Below are 19,996 nucleotides of genomic sequence, written 5' to 3' on the forward strand. Positions count from 1 at the left end.
ATCTTGAGAGATCCAATTCTCATGGCTGCTGGGAAAGGAGGAAGATACAGCACTTTCGACACATAGAAGAGCAAATTCCTGAGGGTGAGTACACAGGGGCAAATAAGGACAAAATGGAAAGGGGAGCCAAAGTGATTGTAGGAGCAAACAGTTTCTAGGGAAAGTGAACATGAAGTTATCAGAGTTGCCTTCTCTCTAACACAGGAGCAAGTAGTGACAGTCATTACAAAAGAGACTCTTCAACACAGTAGGTCTTAGTCTTTCTTCCTAGTGTCTGTTCTTACATCAACAAGAACTTAGAAGACAAAGGCATTGTGGGGTACAAGCGTATCTAAAAAGTTGCTAACACAGAAGTAAGAACATTCATCCAGACCTGCAGCCTGCTGAATTCAAGCCTAGAGCTGGCAAAGGGTGTCTCCCCACAGAACAGTCTCTACCCTCGTTCCTTTGACAGGAGATTATGAAATAGATGGAGTCAATCTTCTTCACTTACAGAGCAACCCCACAGACTGTTCCCAAAGAAGAAAATGCAGCAAACTCTCTTAGGTGGCATCAGTTTTTTCTAGCAGTCTGAACTAAGAGCAATAGGCTGTCACTCCTATAAATAAGCTGTCACTCCTATAAATGATGGAACAGGGGTCAAATGGATTGAGTATAATTTTGTGAGTGACCAAAAGCAGTTGTGTTACTTGGTTTTGGAACATGAACACAGCTAGCATGCCGTAGGCAGCACCATCACTTCTGTTTTATCACAATATCACTTTACAAGATGATCATAAAGCTTGACCCTGTAAAATACTGAGAAAACAACTGCTACACCACAGCTGCAGAGCTGGGGGAGCTGGATGATCTCTGAGCCTTGTAAGATGCTGATTATACTAGGCAAATTAATTTATAGCACTAAAACCAAGTTGAGAAACTGTAATAAACCATCAGAAGAGTACTGCAAGTGGTAGAATTCCTTTATGGGAGTTTGTTGGGCTCCGTATGCCTAACTCATTTTCAGAAACAGTAAAATTTCTCCTTTACTAGGAGTCTGGCAGAATTATGTAAGATTCATTAAAAATTCTGATGTCTGCAGCATGATCGGTTCTAACAATGCAGTCTACACTGTATTATTCAGGGAACTACAGTCATGGCACAACCTAGAGTCCATCTGCTTCTCCAGCCCTTTCTACCACTGTCCATTGCAGAAAGAATTGGCTGCTGATCAAAGCCTTCAGATCCTCAGGCCAAAGTGAACTTCTGATTTCAAACCAGCTAGGATGACAACAAACAGCTTGTAACACAGCGTGACACACAGGTCTAAAGCTTGTACAGATCTCAGCCTCAGTTCTCATCCATAAAGCAGCTATTCACAAACAAAACACTAGAAAGCCCTGCTCCAAATAGTGGTGCTACTAATGTGCTTAAGCCTCATTTACACCAAATGAATGGAGAACAAGAGATCAGCAACAAGGCAGCTGGCAGTGGTGAGAAATTGTCTTACCTTCCATTGCGTATTTCATATCCTGGGCAAAAAGACTCCACATCACCTCTGCGCTGATCTTCCCAACAGCAAGCTCCTGAGGAAACCTGAGGGGACATTTGGGAAAGGCTCTGGCATGTATAGGAGCAAAGGGCTCTTCTTTATTCTGCTCTGAGCTAAACTACAAGCTGAAAAACTCAACATTACAGGTGCTTCCTTCACCCCAGATAAATGATCAGGTGGAAATTGGAGATCATGGACTGAACTCTGTGGCACAGATTAAATAACCTGAAAACAACACTGCTGTTGAGACTGGTTTTAACTCAAAAAGCCAGGCCCTGCATATATCTCCTAGAAGAGATGCCTACAATAATTCTGGGAATGTGATCTCAATGTCCTTGCACCTTTTTCCATTTTCTAGTCTGTACTGCCTTTTTTTTTTTTCTTTTTTTTTTTTTTTCATAGGATTACTAGGCTGACAGGTGAACGCTAATCAGGTATCCCTGCCATGTTAACTCAACGATCACTAGGGCATAATCCAGCTCTTTCTGTATAATACCTTCTCTGATAGCTCCCTCTCTCTTGCCCTGTGGGACTGTTGGAGGAGTATCCACCAGTTAAACAGACTGGTTTCAGGTTCCTTTCCAATGCTATGCCAACCCCACCCATACAATCTCCCAGTGCTGCACTGAACACCACATTCCTAAACCACAGCATAAGGTATCATCACCATGGCACCACTGTGTGCATTAATGTGCATCCCAGAACTGCTCAACATCAGAAAAAACCAAAAGAACTCTCACCCCATTTTCAGCTGCCTCCCTGAGTTCAGGATTGTAATAATCAGGGTGTTTGTGCTCGAACGCCATCGTAACTGAACCTTTTGAAACTCTTCCATCCCAATCAAAAAGAGTTATTTATATAGATAGAGACAGATAAGACAGAAAGACAGACAGACAAGATAAGTACTTCTATAAATACACAAGTGACAGAAGAGATAGAAAGCAGTTTAACAAATAAAGGAGAGCACACAGAGACTAGCGTTAGCCATACAGGACATGGAAGGTTCTTACTGATTCAGGACTGGGGTATAAGAATTCTTGTCCTCTTCTATGATGGAAACTATTAAAGTGATGAGTTTTGGCCAGAAATCCAGGTTCCTAATGCTGGGGCCCTGTTCCTCAGGAGGAAGGTCCTGATTTTTATTCTGGGAAGGAAGTCATTGGAAAACCAGTGTAAACTTCAAGGGGAAAGAAAAAGCTGGCAAATGTAAATCACTATATAAACTCCAAATACTAATTATCTGTGTACCCTTTCTTCTGAGGAGCTTAAAATTATTAACATCTGCTGGCAACTTGTGTGATCTAATGTAAAACACAGTTACATGACAAATGATCTTGCTTATTGTTGCCCTCAAACCCAAATAATCTCCATTTTGCCATTTACCATGCCAAAAGCAGGTTAGGCTTCAGGAGACCTGCTGAAACATCATTTGCTCTAAGTGCGTTACAAATATTTGCATTTTAGGCACCTGGGCTGATGACTATATCCACATTGACACACTGTGTGTCCATTACTGCAGAGTGGCCAGCAGGACTCTCATGAATTTGAAAACAGTTTGCGTCTAGACGTACTTCCCAAGCCCAGTGCAGGACACTGGATGTCAGAAAATTAGATAAAATTTCATTGCTTGAGGTGTTTCTATGCTAAAGACAGTTTTCTTGATCAGTCTGCATTTGCTCTAATTAGCTTTTGCTCACTCAGGCCTTCCCTTCACAAATAACTGCTCATGCAATAAAATAGCTGAGGCTGGCAAAACGAATCATAATTAGTTAGTGTAAAACAATTATCATCCTCCACTTACTAATTTGTGCTCATTAATTGATTACAAGTTTCATGCATTCACAAGACAACAAGTCACATAATTTTGTCTGTGTTGGCTTTTTATATCAATTAGTATTCTCATTATTATCTTAACAAAATCAGAAACTTGGATTTCTGCCCACTTATCAGCTACTCACAGGATCTGTCTGGTACTCGCGACTGTACAGCTCATGACAGTTGTTGAAAATGTACTCATAGGTAGAGTTGAGACAAGCTTTTACACAGTCCTTCACTACCTGGCTGGCTCGGGGTGGACTCTGCAGCTCTTGGACCTGACAAGAAGACAACAGAGAATCAAATAAAGCACTCTTCATAAATCAAACAGGGAAAGAACAAGTTACCAGTTTGGAAATGACTCAGGACTTGGTGGGTGTGCTTTCAGTGAGTTGGGCTATCAGTGACCTGAAATAATGGACAAGTTGCTCTCCCCAGGCATACAATAGCAGTGACAACACCTATGTCCTCCATGATCATTTGGAGCATAAAAGAGATTTTGAAGTGCTAAGGGAGTTTCTTTGGAATAAATAAAACCTATGGCTTGATATGTGTGCCAAGGACACACAATTTCTGCTAAATTTATAGGATTTTGCTTTGAAGTCAGTAAGCAATCTTTTAAAACATTGGAAAAACATGCAACAGACTAGCAAAGTGCATTACATCTGATCTGAAAGTCTTCCTGAAGACCAAACACTTGCATGGCTTTAAATACCATAAATTTCTTTACAGACATCTTTCTTCACAACCTTTACTGAATTTTAAAGCACACCAGAATCCTCAGGGACATGGCAACCAATACGTCTTCTCCTTTTGCAACAACAGCTCTTTTCATTATTTCATTGCTTTAGAAAAACACTGCAGGGTTACTTTAAACTGAACAGATATCCAGGCATCACCCTGCAAATAAAACTATAACCTGAGACAATTTTGGTATTGTCACTACCTCTAAACATTTCAGAGTGTTTCTGTAAAGTAAATTTTCAAAACAGACATATTGTCTGAATGAACATGTTCAAAGTAACATTCTAAAACTTCGTTTACCATAGGCTTAAGAGTAAAATTTTAAGCACTTTCCTCAGACAGTTCAAATCGAAGACTTGCTTTGGTTTTGATAGGATAAAAATTACTAAGTGGCATGTGCTAGTCTACAACAGTATTTTCTAAAAGTTTAGAAACAAAAATCAGGAATTAAATATAATCTCATCACTCATTGCTAGACCAATAAACTTAACTACAGAATCAGCACATTAGCATTCATCAACTCTCTTGGATCTCTGCTGAGAGATACTACCCCATTTCAGCATCTTTCCCTCCAAGAAATAGATTTTTAAATACTTATTAGATAAAAGATGGTGTAAAGATAGTAGTGACTGATAGAAGTTATAGACATTTAGTTTTAGAGGAAAAGCTTCTTAAGGTTATTAACAAAAGTTATGTTCCTAAAACCAGACGATTTTCTTTTTTTCCTCTTTTTATTATTATTATTATTATTAGCCATATTTATGACTGAAGAACCCCAGGGAAAAACAGCTTTCAACTTCATGATGCAAAATACAATGAAGTAGAGATATAATGTGGATGTTTATTTCATGGCCAGCAGATGATCTCCATCTTCTTAAATGTGCAAAGCACAACGACATGAAACAATGGTTTGAAAACAGGAAACCAACTCCTGTGGCAAAAATTGCAGAGGTCCCGTTCCCATCCCCACCCACAACACTACCTTCATCCTGAAAAAAGTGATGCTGGTCAGCAAATCCACTGTAGACTTCAGGTCTTGCAGCCGTTCGCGGCTGCTGGCTGGGAAGTTATTCTGTCGACAAAAAAGGGAAATCCTGTTGGAAAGCACAGGCAGATCCATGCAAGGCTTCAAGCATGTGCTAAATAAGGAAAGTGTCTTGGAAACATTTCCCGCTCGAGAAGCTCGTACCAGTCAAAACAATGCTCAATAAAACAGGCCTTTTTGCTGCAAGAGCTTATCTGTTTGCTTAATTAAATAGCTTCTCACACGAATGTAAAGTTTGTGGATGCCAGGAGACTGACAACCCTTGGCAGCAGGAGATCATTCCTCGGCTGTACAAGGAGCAGGTAGGGAGCAGCAGCCTCGCCACCGGCAGCCCTGGCCTCTTGTGTGAGGTTGCTTGTGTGGGCCCTTTCCTTTCTGCACTCACCACTTGGTTTTTGGCTTCTCTTCTGAGACACCAAAAGGTGTGGTACATTAGCAACCTCTCCAGAGGAATAAACTTGACTGAGAAGGGAAAGGAAGTGCTGTTCCTTGTAAGAAGTCATCATAACAGCTCAAGCCCCTGTAAGATCCAATCTGCCAAGATAAGCAAATATCCTTCACTGCCTCCTTCGCTCTAATGCATTTATTTTACATACTCTGCCTACCACCCTGCTGTCCGTAGCCATAGTTTCCTCTTCCACTCTCTGGATTCCACTGAAATAAGAAGTCTCATGTTCTTTTCCAGAGGTGACACATATGTGTGCATATATATGTGCATGTAAATGCATATGCTGAATGCAGCAAGCTTTGCTTCTTGCAAGAGACTGTTCCCTTTCTGGCCTCAGGCACTGTGCCCTTTCCTACATTCTCACTCTTCCTTCCTGTGCCCTTTAACAGCATTCATGTTCCTCAGCATGTTCTTACATTCAAGCCGATGTGATTAGTTTTGCTGCAAGTAAAATAGCAAAGGCAATGTTCACTTGGATAGTCTCTTCATATTTGCTCATGGTAAAATTATTAGAGACAAAGGTTAAAAGGGCAGAGAGGAACAGGTTTTTACTTATTACCAAGGACTTTGAGAAAAAACATGATGTTGCTTGGTAGCAACTGAATATTGCTCCAGTTCAGCTAAACACTGCAAGCAATTTAATGCTCTTTACAGTCATTTGTAGATGTTCACTCCTAGACAACTGTCCTTTTAAAGTTAAGTTGTCCACACATGGAGTCTTCAGTACTCGGAGTATTTACCAAAATAAAAGACTACCATGGGTCAAGATTTAAATACAAACCATTGGATGAATGTTGGTGACTGAATGAATGCTGTTGATTAGGAAGAATAATCAGGAAAAGATAACATTACCTATATTGAAATTCAACCTCCTCTATGCTTGTCAGCTGGCAACCAACCAACAAAAAGAACAGCTGACATGCACACAGAGTAACAGCATTTGTTCACAAAAGACTTTTCAAAATAATTATTCAGAGGGTCAATTGGAGCTACTCTTGAGAGAGCTCCATCTCTCCTCTCTCACTCCCAGAGTCTGCCACCTTGCCCTGGAAGAAACACACATTGGTTTGACACTTTGTTTTTGACAAAACCACACTGCTGGTTATTCATTGTTTTAAGTGCTAACAAATAGCTTGGTTAAATTAGGCGAGTGGGGGAGGCTTTATCTGCATAATTTAAGTTGTAAATTCCCATCTCCTCTCTTGAAAACTGGAAGCTAACATCTTTTTCTTCCAGAACTTAACCTGTCCTTCAGGGGTCTTAAAATAATTACTAAGAGCTCTCAAATTGCCTCAGCCATTTCTCTAAATATACTGCCAACTAGATAACATGTAAATTATGTAAATTACACTAATCTTCCCTGGTCCTTTACATAAGATCCTATCCAAAGTTTAGTTGTATTAGCCAGTGGAAAGCAGCTTTTGTTGGAGACCAAGCAAACAAAAAACGGCATCACCACTACAGCTTCCTATTGCCATGTGTTGATAATTTTCCCTCTACTACTCAGTGTAACAGTGCTCTCCTTAGACCTACTCTTACTAGTAATATAATTTTTAAATAGCTCTTTACACGACATTCCTTTTATCATCTTTTGCACCTTGCCCCTTGTCCTTTTTGTCCATCTTCCTAATGCATTTCTCTTAGTCTGCTTGTGTTTCCTACCTCTATATGTTTTACTGTTGTTTCAGATAAATGCACTAACCAGAAGATGATCTACTTTCAACTAAATAAATAAAATCAAAGCTAAGATTTTGCCATAATTTTAAAATTTTGCAATGAATTAGTCACAAATCAAAATAATATAACAAGGAATTAAAAAAAAAAAAAAAAAAAAAACGCCAAGTCACACGGTAAGACTTTTAGAACTCATCTCTTCCCAATATGCTGAAGATCTCAACCTGATACCACACCTTATAGATCCAGAGTCAGGGAGAGATATTTGAGTTTGCTAGACCTAAAATCATAGAATTGTTTTGGTTAGGAAAGACCTTTAAGATCATCCGGTCCAACCATAAACCTAACACTGCCAGGTCCACCTCTAAACCATGTCCCTAAGTGCCATGTCTACACGTCTTTTAAATAAGTGACAATGTGCCTGCAAGTCCTTTAAAAGATTTCTGTCTTACTAGGGGAGAACAAATCTGGTTTTAATTTGTAGACGATACCTGAAATAGCTGATAAGAATAATTAAAATTAATTAATCCAACTTGTATTTTTGGGAGAATATCAGAGATGACCACAGTTCACAACCCTTAAATTATTTCGGATGTCTTGAGGAAGTTATAGTGGAATAAAAGAACATGGTTTTAGTTCCATCCACAAGGAAAACAAAATGGTGTATTTGAGCAATAAGCTTGTCATGACAATTCAATAAGACGCAAACTACTCAAAAGGTTAGAAACATAAGAGAAATCCAAATGGTGAATTTCCCCTCTGCTCACCAGAATGCCTGAAAGGATTCTGTTTATTCCCACTTACTCTGTACATTGAGAGATCAATTCGAAGTGAATTATGAAGCTGGTCCAGAAGCTTCACAAATCGTTCTTTCTGTGGAGCAGAAAACACCAATAAACATCACATATCATCACTGTCCAATCGATGTTCAAAGTAAGCAGCAGGTTATCAGGGAATTAGTGTGGGAGAAAGGGAGGAAGCAATATGGATGCATTGCACTGTGCAAACAATATTTTCTTTCACTTCTTGGATTTACTCTTATACTGTAATTATTTCTGAAGTCTGTGCAACATTAGAATTGTCAGAAAAATACCCCATTATCACTCTGAAGTAGAGACAGAACAAAAACCCTCTCTGATTTCTAGTCTGCAATTTGCACTAAACTTATATTTAAGAGAAAATATTTATTCAGAGACGAATAAAGGAACAGACAGTAAAAGGTCTAATTCAGAGCAATGACACAGCTCCAAGATCTTATCTATTAGTTCAGTGACAAATATTACAGGCTTCTCATTACTATCCTCCAGGTCACATCTCTCCACTGGATTCTGGTTTGGCATTGTGAGAACCTTCTCATTCAATCTAAAAATTTAAAGTCTGACAGGAAGCACAAACTTTTCCAAATACTTTTCCAGCACACTCAATTCCACCACGTTACACGAAAAACATTTTAACCATTAGGGGGATAGATTTTTTTTTTCTTTTGTTTTATTTTTTCTTAAAGCAGTTTTTGTTTTCAAAAACAAAGTTCTGGAATGATCAGATTGCACAGTATATTTTATCAACAGCATCACCACGCAGAGTTTAATATTATTTGCTCATTTCCATACCATCTGTGCTCCAGTGTAATTTGAACACGAAGAATAAACATCACAATGCATTACACTGATTAATATCTAAAAAGTGTGATGATGACAACAATAAAACCATTCTCTTTGCCTAGTCTAGAAGAGCTCCACAGCTTCCACCTCCTCACAGATTCAATGTTCCTTCCACAGAACAAGTTATTTATTGAAAGGCAGAAGCACCATAGGCAAATTACAGACGTCCAATTGTAACATCACCAAACACACAAACATACCCCAAAATTGGATGCTGCAAAGCGGTCCGACGCAGACACATTTGTGGAGGCAGTGGTGTGCGCATAATAAGCATTAATATTGGCAAGTAAGGTGCTCATCACAGCTGGCACGCCTGGGCACATGTATTTAGAGGAGAGACATGCAAAATGCCTGCAAAAGGACAGTTCTGTAAGTCATTCTGGTCTCTTTTGTGTAGCACAACTTGACTCTATCCCTTTAATAGCCCCCTTACTCTGGCTGGCACCACGAACAGATGAAAGTTAAGTTTTCTCCCTTTCTGTAAATCTCCAGCATCTCAGAGCTTTTTTAGAAAGATGCCATTAAGACGACAGATAGGCTCAAAACAAGAGAAATCCCTTCACTACAGCCTTTATAAAAGATCATAAAATAGCTTCTCAACTATTTGTGGCCAACAACTTTTGACTTAGGTGATGCCAAGCCTGACACAAGGAAATCTATATATTTTTGCTGCCACTTGAGGCAGCCACAGGTTCTGAGGTGACATGAGGCAGCAGCAATTGGAAAGCATTCAACCACAGCGAGATCACACACTAGTAATTCTGTGCTGCCCTGATGTGTGATTCCTTAGGGCTAACCCTTCCAGCCTGCAGGAAGCATCCATGCTCATTTGCATTTTCCCATTTAACTGCTCTCATTAAAGTGCAAGGAACCCTCCTGCAGGAAAACTCAAAATTATGCCAGAAGCATCCAGGCTTGTGAAATGATTAAACAATCAAAGAAAAATCTGTTAGACATAAGGGGGAAAAAAAAATACCAGAGTTTAAAAGGTCTGATATTATGGGACATGGCAAGTAAAGTTCATTCCAGCAGACAAGAGAGTTGGGCCATTTTTAAGCAGTCCTTTTTAAGCAGGAATCCTCCCTGAGCTCCCAGACTAAATCTGGGAACTGTTTTACAAATGAAGCTTTCTACCTAAGGGACTCACCACAGACATTAGTTTCTGTGCTAGTTAACCTGCAAATGATTATAACCAAAAAAGCTCCAGTGAGAGAATTTCATAGGCATTCACAAGTCAGTATTTCAGAAAGACGTGATACCGAAGCCTGTGTGGTTTTTTCTTTGCTTGTTGCATGATATCTATGTACCAGTTAGTCATTTAGGTACTCGGTAAATAAAGACAGACACATAAAATGGCTCTGTTAGCTTGAAGAAAAGGCGTGAGGAGTCGAAATCTAATCAATGTCTTGACTACTTAGCTGAAAAGGGAGGGTTAGTGAGAAGATTGAGGCAGGACAAAAACCTTTTAGAGGGAAGACTAAAAGATAAGCAGCAGCAATATGCAGCAGTTACAGCATAGGAAATTTAAAGTAGGATTTTCCGATTTGGATTTCAACCAGGAATTTCTTCCCCAGAGTACAGCCTGAGGATAGGAGCCCAGAGAGAGTGGTGGGTCTCCATCCTTGGAAATTTTCAACAAACTGAAAGAGGTCCTGAGCAGTCTGGCCCTTCCCAGTTAGCCCTGCTGTAAGCAAGGACTAGACCTCTGGAGGTACCCTCCAATTCTTTTCTACTTTAGCTTAAATGAGTATGCAGAAAAGGTGCTTGCAAGGTGACAGATCATAACTCATCCAAGGACCCAGACCTCAAAACTTTCAGCTTCTAACATGAAAAAGTTCACTTTTGTCTGCTATATTTAATATTACATTTGAAATAGGAAATGAGCTAAGCATAGCACTACCAGTCTCTAAGAGGAAGAATGGCTAATCTCAAATCCAAGTAAAAGTATAGTGACAAGGAAAATGCTCTTTGAAGATCAAGAACTGCATTAGCCTAGCTCCAAAGAGGACAAATCAGTGGCTCCATTACTGCAACTTCCTATAAATGCCTTTAGCAGAACCTGGGAAATTAATGACTTCAAAGGAGTGTATCAATTGCCATAACAGACATGTAGGACAAACACTGTCACAAAACCTCATCCCTTCTCACATCATCAGAAATCTTCAGGGGGATCTTTGGGCAATAAATTTTCAACAGAAGTGTGCTCAAATAAGAGATTTTTGAGTCTTAAAACAGGAATGGCTAAGGTATCAATAATAAAATATGGTCATTTACCCTACCAAAGTTGGTGTAATTCCTTAGAATTAGTTTTAAAGGTGCTTACACAAACTGTTCACATAGATGCTTAATTCAAGCACTTTCTCAGATATTAATTTCTAGAATTTCAGGAAACCACTGATTTGGACACAGGTAGTCTTTTCCCATTCCCAGTAAGTCCCATAAAGAGCAGCTATCCCTGCCAAGCCTTCCATTACATCTTCACACTACATTACACATTTCATCTTCTAAATATTAACAATCACGTAAATTAGTTACACTGATTATCTGCACTAAAGACCACACAAAATGCATCTTACGTCATGGCTTGGTATATTGATTCAATGCCGTAACGCATTGCAAACTCATCCACGATCTCTTGAGCTGTCTCATCAAAATACACCTTCCAGGCATCATCTCCTTTGGCATCAGGGATCTTCACCACCCCATTTCCTTGCACATCTGTGAGATGGTGAAAGAGGTTCTGAAACACAAAACAAGAATGAAATTATATGTGAGACTGCTGAAGCCTCCAAGTGAGTTTTGTGAAGAGCTTGGAACTACTGAGAAGGCACTAACAGAAATTTCTTTGCTCTCCTCCCTCTTTCTTTCCCTCTACCCTCTATACATTTTTCTGATTTTATCTTCTTCTCTTTTTCAGTGCTCCTAGATGAATTTGTTGCATGCATTCCTACAACTTTAACCAACAGACATTGAGAATGATGCAGAGGAGTGTATCAATGCAGTGAAAACAGACTAATTAGTTTCCTGAAACCTACACATTTCTGTCCTCAGAATGAAATGCCTTAACATGGACAAGCTATTTAAACTAGCTGACGTAACAGCTCTGTATCAGCTTTGTACTTATTATTATACATCAGAACAGTCCAAACAGATTTTTTTTTTCCCTGAAAAGGACATCCTTAAGATCACTGCTAACAACTAGACACTTGCATTATTATTCAATATAATTTTTCACTTTATCTAACACTGCAAAGGCTTTCAGCTATCACTGCTGTGCAGAAATTGCACATTCAGTTCAGTGGGTTTCTCAGTAATCCTCAAATTCACGTCACTTACAGATTCATCAGCCTTACAGACAGCTGGCTGCCTGTGGTAAGGGATGCAAAAGTCTAATGATCTCATTAGGAGCTACAGGACTCTGCTTTACACTATTTTTCCTAATTAAATTATTCTAGCTGTAAATCATCTTCATTTTATGATACAAAACTGAAAGGTGATACTTAAAAAGAGAAAAAGAAAGGCAGCAAGTGATCATGCATGTTCAGAAGGGAAAAAAATGAAAGAGCTTACCAAACAGAAGCCATCATTGAATTAGAAAAAAAACCCAATAAATATGTATTGAAGGATATAACACAGCCTACTAAATGAAGTCTACTGATGTTTTTCTAAGTTTCTTATCTATCTGTGCCCTAGTAAGACCAGAAGACATCACAGGGCTCATCTAGCTCCACGTGTGGATAAATATGTTATTCCTGAAGCTGAACATTGCTCTCTGTGATACATCTGTCCTTCTTTTCTAATCTGAATTTGCTTGAACCTCACTGGACCTCGTGATATTCTTGTATGTCAAGTGAAAGGGGCTCTCTTCCCTACTTCCTTCCCTCTCTTCCCTTCCCTACTGACTACTCTTCCTTATTCAGGCACTTAAGAGACTGACCCTGCCACCTGCCTTCTCTTTGACAGAGAGACTGGGCTCCATGCAGCTCACCAAGACAGCGTTTTCCCTTTAGTCCTTCTCACAATTCATTGATTTCTCTCAACTTCTGCAGCACTGCCTGTCCAGCTTAGTCCACCCTGAGGCAGGTCAGTACCCATTTAATGCAGCTTATCTTCAGTAGTTGTTCATAACTATACACCAGGGCAGCAGCACAGAAAAATTTGTAACACCAATATCTGCAATAGCCAGAGTCAAAACCCTCCCCTGTTCAGAATTTACTCATAGAGCATTTTAGTATGTCTTCTGGACATAGGTACAGTACATGCTGAAAACACCACGCAAGGAAATTCAGAGGTTTCTCTGTATTAAACCTATGGGAGGCTCTGAGTAGGATCACTGCATGATTTCTGCCTGACAGCAGCACAGCTGTGACAGTGGGACAAACTGAGCCAGCCAGCCTTCAGTGCGGGGGAGACAGCCTAAAGCCTTCTGTGCCTTCCTGACAAATGCAGGTCTGATGATTCAGCATGTTTCCAGGCCTCCAGAACAGGGAAAAGAAAGCTTACCTAGGGCAAGGATGAACATTTCAAGAACCTAAAGGTCAGAACATTGTTTCTTCAAGAGACAGAAGGGACATGGTGATGACTGAGCTGAAGTCGCTTCTTACCTCATGAAGGCAAGTGTACTGAATATGATATGGAGCCACCTTCTCCTCGCCTTTGATCTCCACACTGATTTGCAGGCGAATGGCCCCAGACACTGCAGACTTATCTGTTCGCTTCTCTAGAAGGAAAAATCAGCAGCAATTACATGTATTTTTCATTCTCAGAGCACAGTCATCTTGGGGTAAAAACAGTGGAAAAGAAACTACTGGAAGCCGAGGCTGAGCTTGTGATTAGTCATTGTGGAGAAAACATCTGACTTTTATCTTCCAAAATGTTGAAAGACTGACTGTAAGCCAGTTCCAACAGCAAATGTGCTAGAGGGTCCCTGGCCTTGGATTCAGTCAGCTGAACTTCAAACCACCAAGGATAGATCCCTTTTCTGAGGGACAGTGCACAGTGCACTTTGCAGGTCTTAGAGACTGGTAAAATGCTTGTGTTGGCACAAAAAAAGGGCTCAGGACAGGAAATATGTCTCTAGCACAGATGGAACCCAACCCTGCTCCAAGCATTTACCCATTGTACTTTCCAATGCCTGTCAGGGAAACTCATCACCTTTCTGACATGTTATATTTCTCCTCTTCATTTTAACTGGGATCAAAGCCTTTCAGATGCTCCACAGCACCATCATATGCACCTTGAAATTATGCTGGGTTTGGTTTTTTTTATTATTCTTTCTTGCAAACTGCCCAGATGCACCCAACTGTTCTTGAATGTTTCCAAACTAACATGTGACATGTTTTCAATCCCAAAGCCTGGCTCACCAAGGTTGTACCACACATCCATTTCTCCACTCAGAGTACGGACTTCAATGATTGTCTGCCCCAGGAAATCATCCGACTCGCGTTTCAGTCTCTGCTTGACACGAGACTTGATGTCATCATCTTCATCCCACACTCGTACCTTGATCCGGTCAGAAGAATTATGGCACTCACTGCAAACAAGACAAACAACGTTGAAGAGCACATAATGCAGCCAACATTTATTTGTTACATGCTTCATGTTCCTCTTGACCCATTGTCCAACAGTAGAGGGATGCATAAACAAAATGTAAACAAATGCCTATTTATTTAAAAGTGGATCATCAGATAGGAACTACATAATAACTTTTTGCTGCACTCTAAACATTCCTGTGACATGGTAGATACTGCACTTCAGATGCATGCTGAAGGACTGTCTTGCCCAAAATGCAGCCGTCAACTTCAGACTTGCTAAATGGCTCAGACTCTCCTCCTTGTCCTCACTCTCAGCAGCAACTCTCTAAACTTGAGAGTTCTCTTCACTGTTGTTGCTTTTGTCCTCAAACCCACAAAAGCCTGGTGATAGCTAGGCTGGTAAACACAGCTTGCACACCCCAAAAATGCCGATGAGCTTGGTTTCTGATAGCTCTCCCCATCAATGACCTTTTGTTCAGCTGTAGGCGTTAAAGACTACTTGTACTTATGCATGTGCAGTATCTAGAATAGCACGGTCAAGGCCTATGACAAACACCCTTCATGCTGTTTTCTAATAAGAGATAAACAACTCAGATGGAGGTAGCTCTCTTGGTTCAAGATAGCCACAAAGCAGTAGTGTATTAATGTACAATACGTTACAATCAGATGGTACAAATGCTGTCTGTGCGTGGGAGGAAAGGGTGGGATACAGCAGTTACAAAGTTGGTATTTAATTACTAGAATTGATTCTATTATTCACAGCTCAGACTGATACTTTGTACCATGGGCAGATCAGTGAAGACATTTCCATTAAAAAAACCCAAAACAAAACAGTTTACTGTTTGCTGAATTGGCACCCTCCACCTTAATGCACAGCCTCCTCCTCTTTTTAGGTGTTCAGATACCTTTTGTAGATACAAACAGGCTCCTTGATGTCAGAAGTGGGTAGAAGAACCTTATTATAAGAGCTGTGCTCATTTACAGGGCATGCAATACAATAAAGCAATTTGAATGCTCATATGCGACCATGACAAGGGTGATTACTCACCATAACCACTACAAATGTCTGCCCTCAAGGAAATAAAACCTATGAAAATAGGCAACTTCTGCTGAAGGCCTGTTTTCCAGCCTTTTTAACTTTAACATGCTGCATCTGTTGCTAAGCAACAGGGAGAAGGAAGAAATGGGTCAGAAGAGATCTGCTAAGCCCAGTTAATAAGATGTGGCAGTGACTGGTATTTGCATTCTCCCTACCAACAAATCATTTGGGCTCTTATTGACACTATTGTGATTCAGGACTGCTTAACAGATGTCCATGCTGCTCCTACTATTTTTTCCAGCACAGAAGAATAGCTGGGAATTATATGCAGAAAGTTAGAGGCAATTACAGGCAGTTCTGATCATGGGCAGAGAGCACTGTTGCTCCCTGCCTTTGCTGTACAATCAAAGCTCTATTTAGAGTTCAGAAGAAAGAAGGTTCAATGTTTCTCTCTTGCCTTTATTCTTCCTTTCCTTCTCCACTACTTCAAGGATGTCTTCCTTTAACAAAACCATGCAGCAAACATTCACATGCAGTGAGCGCTTGGACTGCTGCTCTTTGTAGCTCTCAAATTTATCTGAGCGCATGGCCATATCTACCAGCAATGGAGCATAAGCATGTAAAAGAAATCCTCTGTTCCTGACACAGTGCACTAATGTACATCTTGGCAGTATGTACACTAGAGGCTCAGTGTTCAGAAGAATATGGGTGCCTAAAAACAGACTGGCACTCAGTGCCATTTGCAAAGCACAGGGTTAGGTCCCGACTTCTTCAGACCTCACCTTATGGCACACCAATTCTTTCTTAAGATCACTTTGATCTTGTTTCTTTGCTACCAATGGTCAGAACCTGCTGTTTCCTTCAGGAAAACATTCTCTGTTTAGACCTAAATCTACCTTAGGCAGCACCACATGCATCATCCCACATTCCTGGAGTGGCTGGCTACATCCTTCACTCAGTTACAGCAGCATAACTCACTGCTAAGTGCTATAGAAACTGTTCCAGTAGCATTTACTGAGCTCCTGAAGCTTCTATTTTACCACACTATTCTCCATTGTTTTTAAAAGACTGCTCAACTCCTATTCCTTATGCCGCTCCCATTCCAGAGAGTGAGCCTTATCACTCGTTCACAGCAGCTGAAAGCCCTGGGTTGGTGGCTTACCCATAAAACATAACCACCTAAGTCTGTAGGAACCACAGTCCTTGCTTTAGGTGAAGAAAAACAGCTGTGCCAACACCATTTCACCTTCTAGAGAGTACCCTAAATCAGATCCACAAATACTGGAGGATCTGTTAACTGATAACAGGCTTTTTAAGCAATGATAAATAGCTTCCAATTTGTGACAGTATCACAATTCCATAAGACTGTGGCTAACAAGCTCTGCTGCTAAAAACTTTTCTCTTCATTAATATAGGAACTGGTACATTTCTAAAAATGCCTGCCCCACTTCTTGCTACATTTTTGTGAAACTTGATTTCACTGTGTGCGCACATACATCCATTCAGTCTCCCACAGCTGAGCTCCCACAGCTTTCCCAAGAGGATGAACAGAGAAGAAAAACTCTGTGGCCTCATTGCAAGAAAGAAACTACCAAATGCTTTCAGGCCCACTTCAGAGTGCAAGAGACTGCAAACCATGTCCCCATTGTACATGGCTCAGAATTTTTCTCTTCCTTTTATATCCCTGACATTTGCAGTGGTGCTATATTTATAAACAACTTACTTTTACACTTCAAGCTACCAAATAAAGTCGTGTTTTTAGAAAACAGCACAACAAATCTTCAAGAAAAATTAAAATCAAATAAATTGTTAATTTTTTTTCCAGTAAGTTTTTCTGTCTGAAGCCAGTGGTTGCAGGAGCAGTGGAAGCAGCTGAACTTGGTTCTGCTGACTCGCTCTCTATCCCACTCTGCCTCCGTTTCCTCTGCCACATTCTCTGATGGCCTTACCCAACCACAAACCACCAGTTCCTCACACATGTGCCCTGCACTATCAATATCCTGGCCTCTTCCCATGCTCAGTTAGCAATTAGGCTGAGAGGAAGCACATGAGCACATGAAGTGGTAGTTAATTCTGATCCGCACACACAGCGGCATGCCCACACACAGAGTAAGTGGTATATTGGTGGCTAAACAGAACAGATAACTGCTGAATTTACATTATAGTGCCTCCCACAATGAAGTTAGTAATTTGTATCCTTCTTATCTAGCTCCAGCTTCTGCAAAAAAATTGTAGAAAGTGATTTTTAGTTCTGAAACCTCTGCCCATCTGTAAGGGTTGTTCCAAATTGACTCAAATGATGCCAGGGGTCTGGGATGGAGTATTGCATATGCCTTGTCTCCCCCAAGAAATGGAGAGAAAGAAAAAGGAGAAGTGTCTAAAAATGACCAGAACACTACTTTTGAGACAGTGATTCATACTTTGAAGCAAAAAATCCAATGACGTGCTGAATTTGCTATCATTTGTAACTTGTGCTACCAACATTGCAGGGCTGTTACTTAACTTCCACAAGAATGTTAAAGCCCAAGTCATAAGTCTTGTCAAGTTGTGGCAACACCAAAAAGCTTGCTAAAGTTTTGCCCTAAGAGATATAAAGGTGTATGTATAAAATGGCGCGTCCAACAGTTTACAAAATGATCTCTACCCACAGTAAAGATTTGAAGTTTAAAGCATGGAGAGTGCCAGATTAAAAACATACAACTTTCAACACCATTAGCTCATGTTGCTGAACTTACACTAATGAAGACAGAGTCTGATAAATACCCATAAGGGTGAAAGTCCATTTGTATCACATCTGCATCAACATTTCTTCCCAATCAATTTCCCATCTCAAGAAAGGTGTTACCAACATGCTAACCCTGCAGGACACATCAAGCTATTATCATTCCACTAATGCTGCAGTGAGATCTAAACTGTGCGTCTCTAAAACGCACTGTGTAGACTAGAGAGGTGGGACACCAACACAACTCTGTAAATCAACATGCCCATTTTACATAAAGATGTTTCCCTAAATTAGGTTGTTTTCTTGTATTTTCTGCCTGAAGAACAGGAGAACCCAGAGGCCCCAAATGCAGCCAGGACTCCACTGTGCTTGGCAGCTCCCTGAGCGGTAAACAGCCTCCGCCTTGTACAGCTGACAGTCTAATAAAGACAAAAAGCAACAAGCAGACACAGCGAGAACAAACAATGGAAGTGAGGGAACAGAGGCAGCAACAATATTTTGCAAATTGAAAAGTAGCTCAGTCAAGCCTAGAATTAAGTAGCTTTGTTGTGTTTTGATATTAAAAAAAATATTTATGGTTCAAAGAGTCTATTTAATATCTATATGGCCATATTCTGTGAGCAGTTTCCCTTCCGCACCATGGCAGATGCAGTAATCAAGAAGGGCCTGTAAATCTTCACAGTCCAGTGCAGAGGATATTTCATGCTATGGCAGAGAAAGAAAGAAAGTGTGGAACTACTTGCAGAAGTAATGCATGAGAGTGCAGGAGGTGGCAAAATGCATAGGAGAGAGCAGATAAGCAAGACTTTAGGACTTGTGATCATTTTAGCAGGAAAATTTTGCTTCTGAGGAGCAAAGCTTAAAAAAAAGCAAAGGGATTTTCTGGAAAATGAGAAAGGAAGGAGTAGTTGTAGTAACAAGTATGAGAAAGCCCAGTAAAGAGTTATAACAACATACACAGAGGTAGCAGAAAAAAAAAAGTTGTCTATGGGAAAAGGTCTGGCTGAAAAAGCAGGAAGACTGAGATATGGTTCAAATGAAGTGTTCTTGACATGGCAGGGTCCAACTGGCAGCTCTGTTGTGGCCAGCTGCAATGGGAATGGAAGGCAGAAAATTTCTCAGAATAAGTTAATTTTTAAACAATGCCAAGTCTCCTCTATTACGGAGAAAAAAGGGCAGTGGAGAAAATACCGAAGGCAAAATCAGAGCAGTAAGAGAACAAAGCTAAAATCCTTAGCAGCTTAGAAGTTAAGCACGACAGCAAAATAATATGCCCTGAGATCCAGCAGTTGCTGTCTAAGAACAAAGAAATTAGTTTTCTGTTCTTACTGGCATGAAGTTCCTTTCTTAGGGGAACAAGTACAATCATTTTGCCGTTACCCAATGCTACAACACCGACTGACAAATTAATGGTGCGTCTCTCCTAACTACAAAAAAGCAGATAAAGTGATTCTGAGCGTTACATCCTTAGCTACATTAACTCAGCTTCCCAAAAGGCACTTGCCATAAGGCATCAACTCTGCGTTCAAATTTAAGTTTCACATTGGTAACTGAGCAGGGAAATAAACGGGATTTTATCAGAGTGACAGTTTCAATATCTGCAGTACCAGGAGAATAAAGAAAGCAAGACAAACTGAATGGCCCCTGCCATGCCGTGAAGGGAGGCTGAGGGCACAAAGTTACAGCGACATGGTCTCAGAAGGGCAAGTCTGAAAAACAGCTCTGGAACAGTCACATAAAACCACAGAGATAACTGAAAGATGCTGAGCTTGATAACAGGTTC

At 40.3% G+C, this 19,996-nt stretch overlaps 1 protein-coding gene across 1 annotated transcript in view; it reads right to left on the reverse strand.

Annotated features, from left to right (window-relative positions):
• The window catches only part of LOC104521661 (protein unc-13 homolog B), a gene marked incomplete at its 3' end in the record, with an annotated part of 82,721 nt that overhangs the window by 26,808 nt on the left and 35,917 nt on the right, over nucleotides 1-19,996 (reverse strand). The window contains exons 10-18 of the mRNA XM_029083957.1: nucleotides 14,282-14,451; nucleotides 13,523-13,638; nucleotides 11,495-11,658; nucleotides 9,119-9,269; nucleotides 8,062-8,130; nucleotides 5,073-5,162; nucleotides 3,490-3,624; nucleotides 2,542-2,675; nucleotides 1,490-1,575 (exon numbers count right to left, since the gene is read on the reverse strand). Coding sequence (XP_028939790.1) covers nucleotides 1,490-1,575; nucleotides 2,542-2,675; nucleotides 3,490-3,624; nucleotides 5,073-5,162; nucleotides 8,062-8,130; nucleotides 9,119-9,269; nucleotides 11,495-11,658; nucleotides 13,523-13,638; nucleotides 14,282-14,451 — 1,115 coding nt within the window. The remainder of the gene's footprint in view (nucleotides 1-1,489; nucleotides 1,576-2,541; nucleotides 2,676-3,489; nucleotides 3,625-5,072; nucleotides 5,163-8,061; nucleotides 8,131-9,118; nucleotides 9,270-11,494; nucleotides 11,659-13,522; nucleotides 13,639-14,281; nucleotides 14,452-19,996) is intronic.

The sequence above is a fragment of the Antrostomus carolinensis genome, unplaced genomic scaffold (assembly GCF_000700745.2).
Source record: "Antrostomus carolinensis isolate BGI_N321 unplaced genomic scaffold, ASM70074v2 scaffold29472, whole genome shotgun sequence".
Lineage (NCBI taxonomy): Eukaryota > Metazoa > Chordata > Aves > Caprimulgiformes > Caprimulgidae > Antrostomus > Antrostomus carolinensis.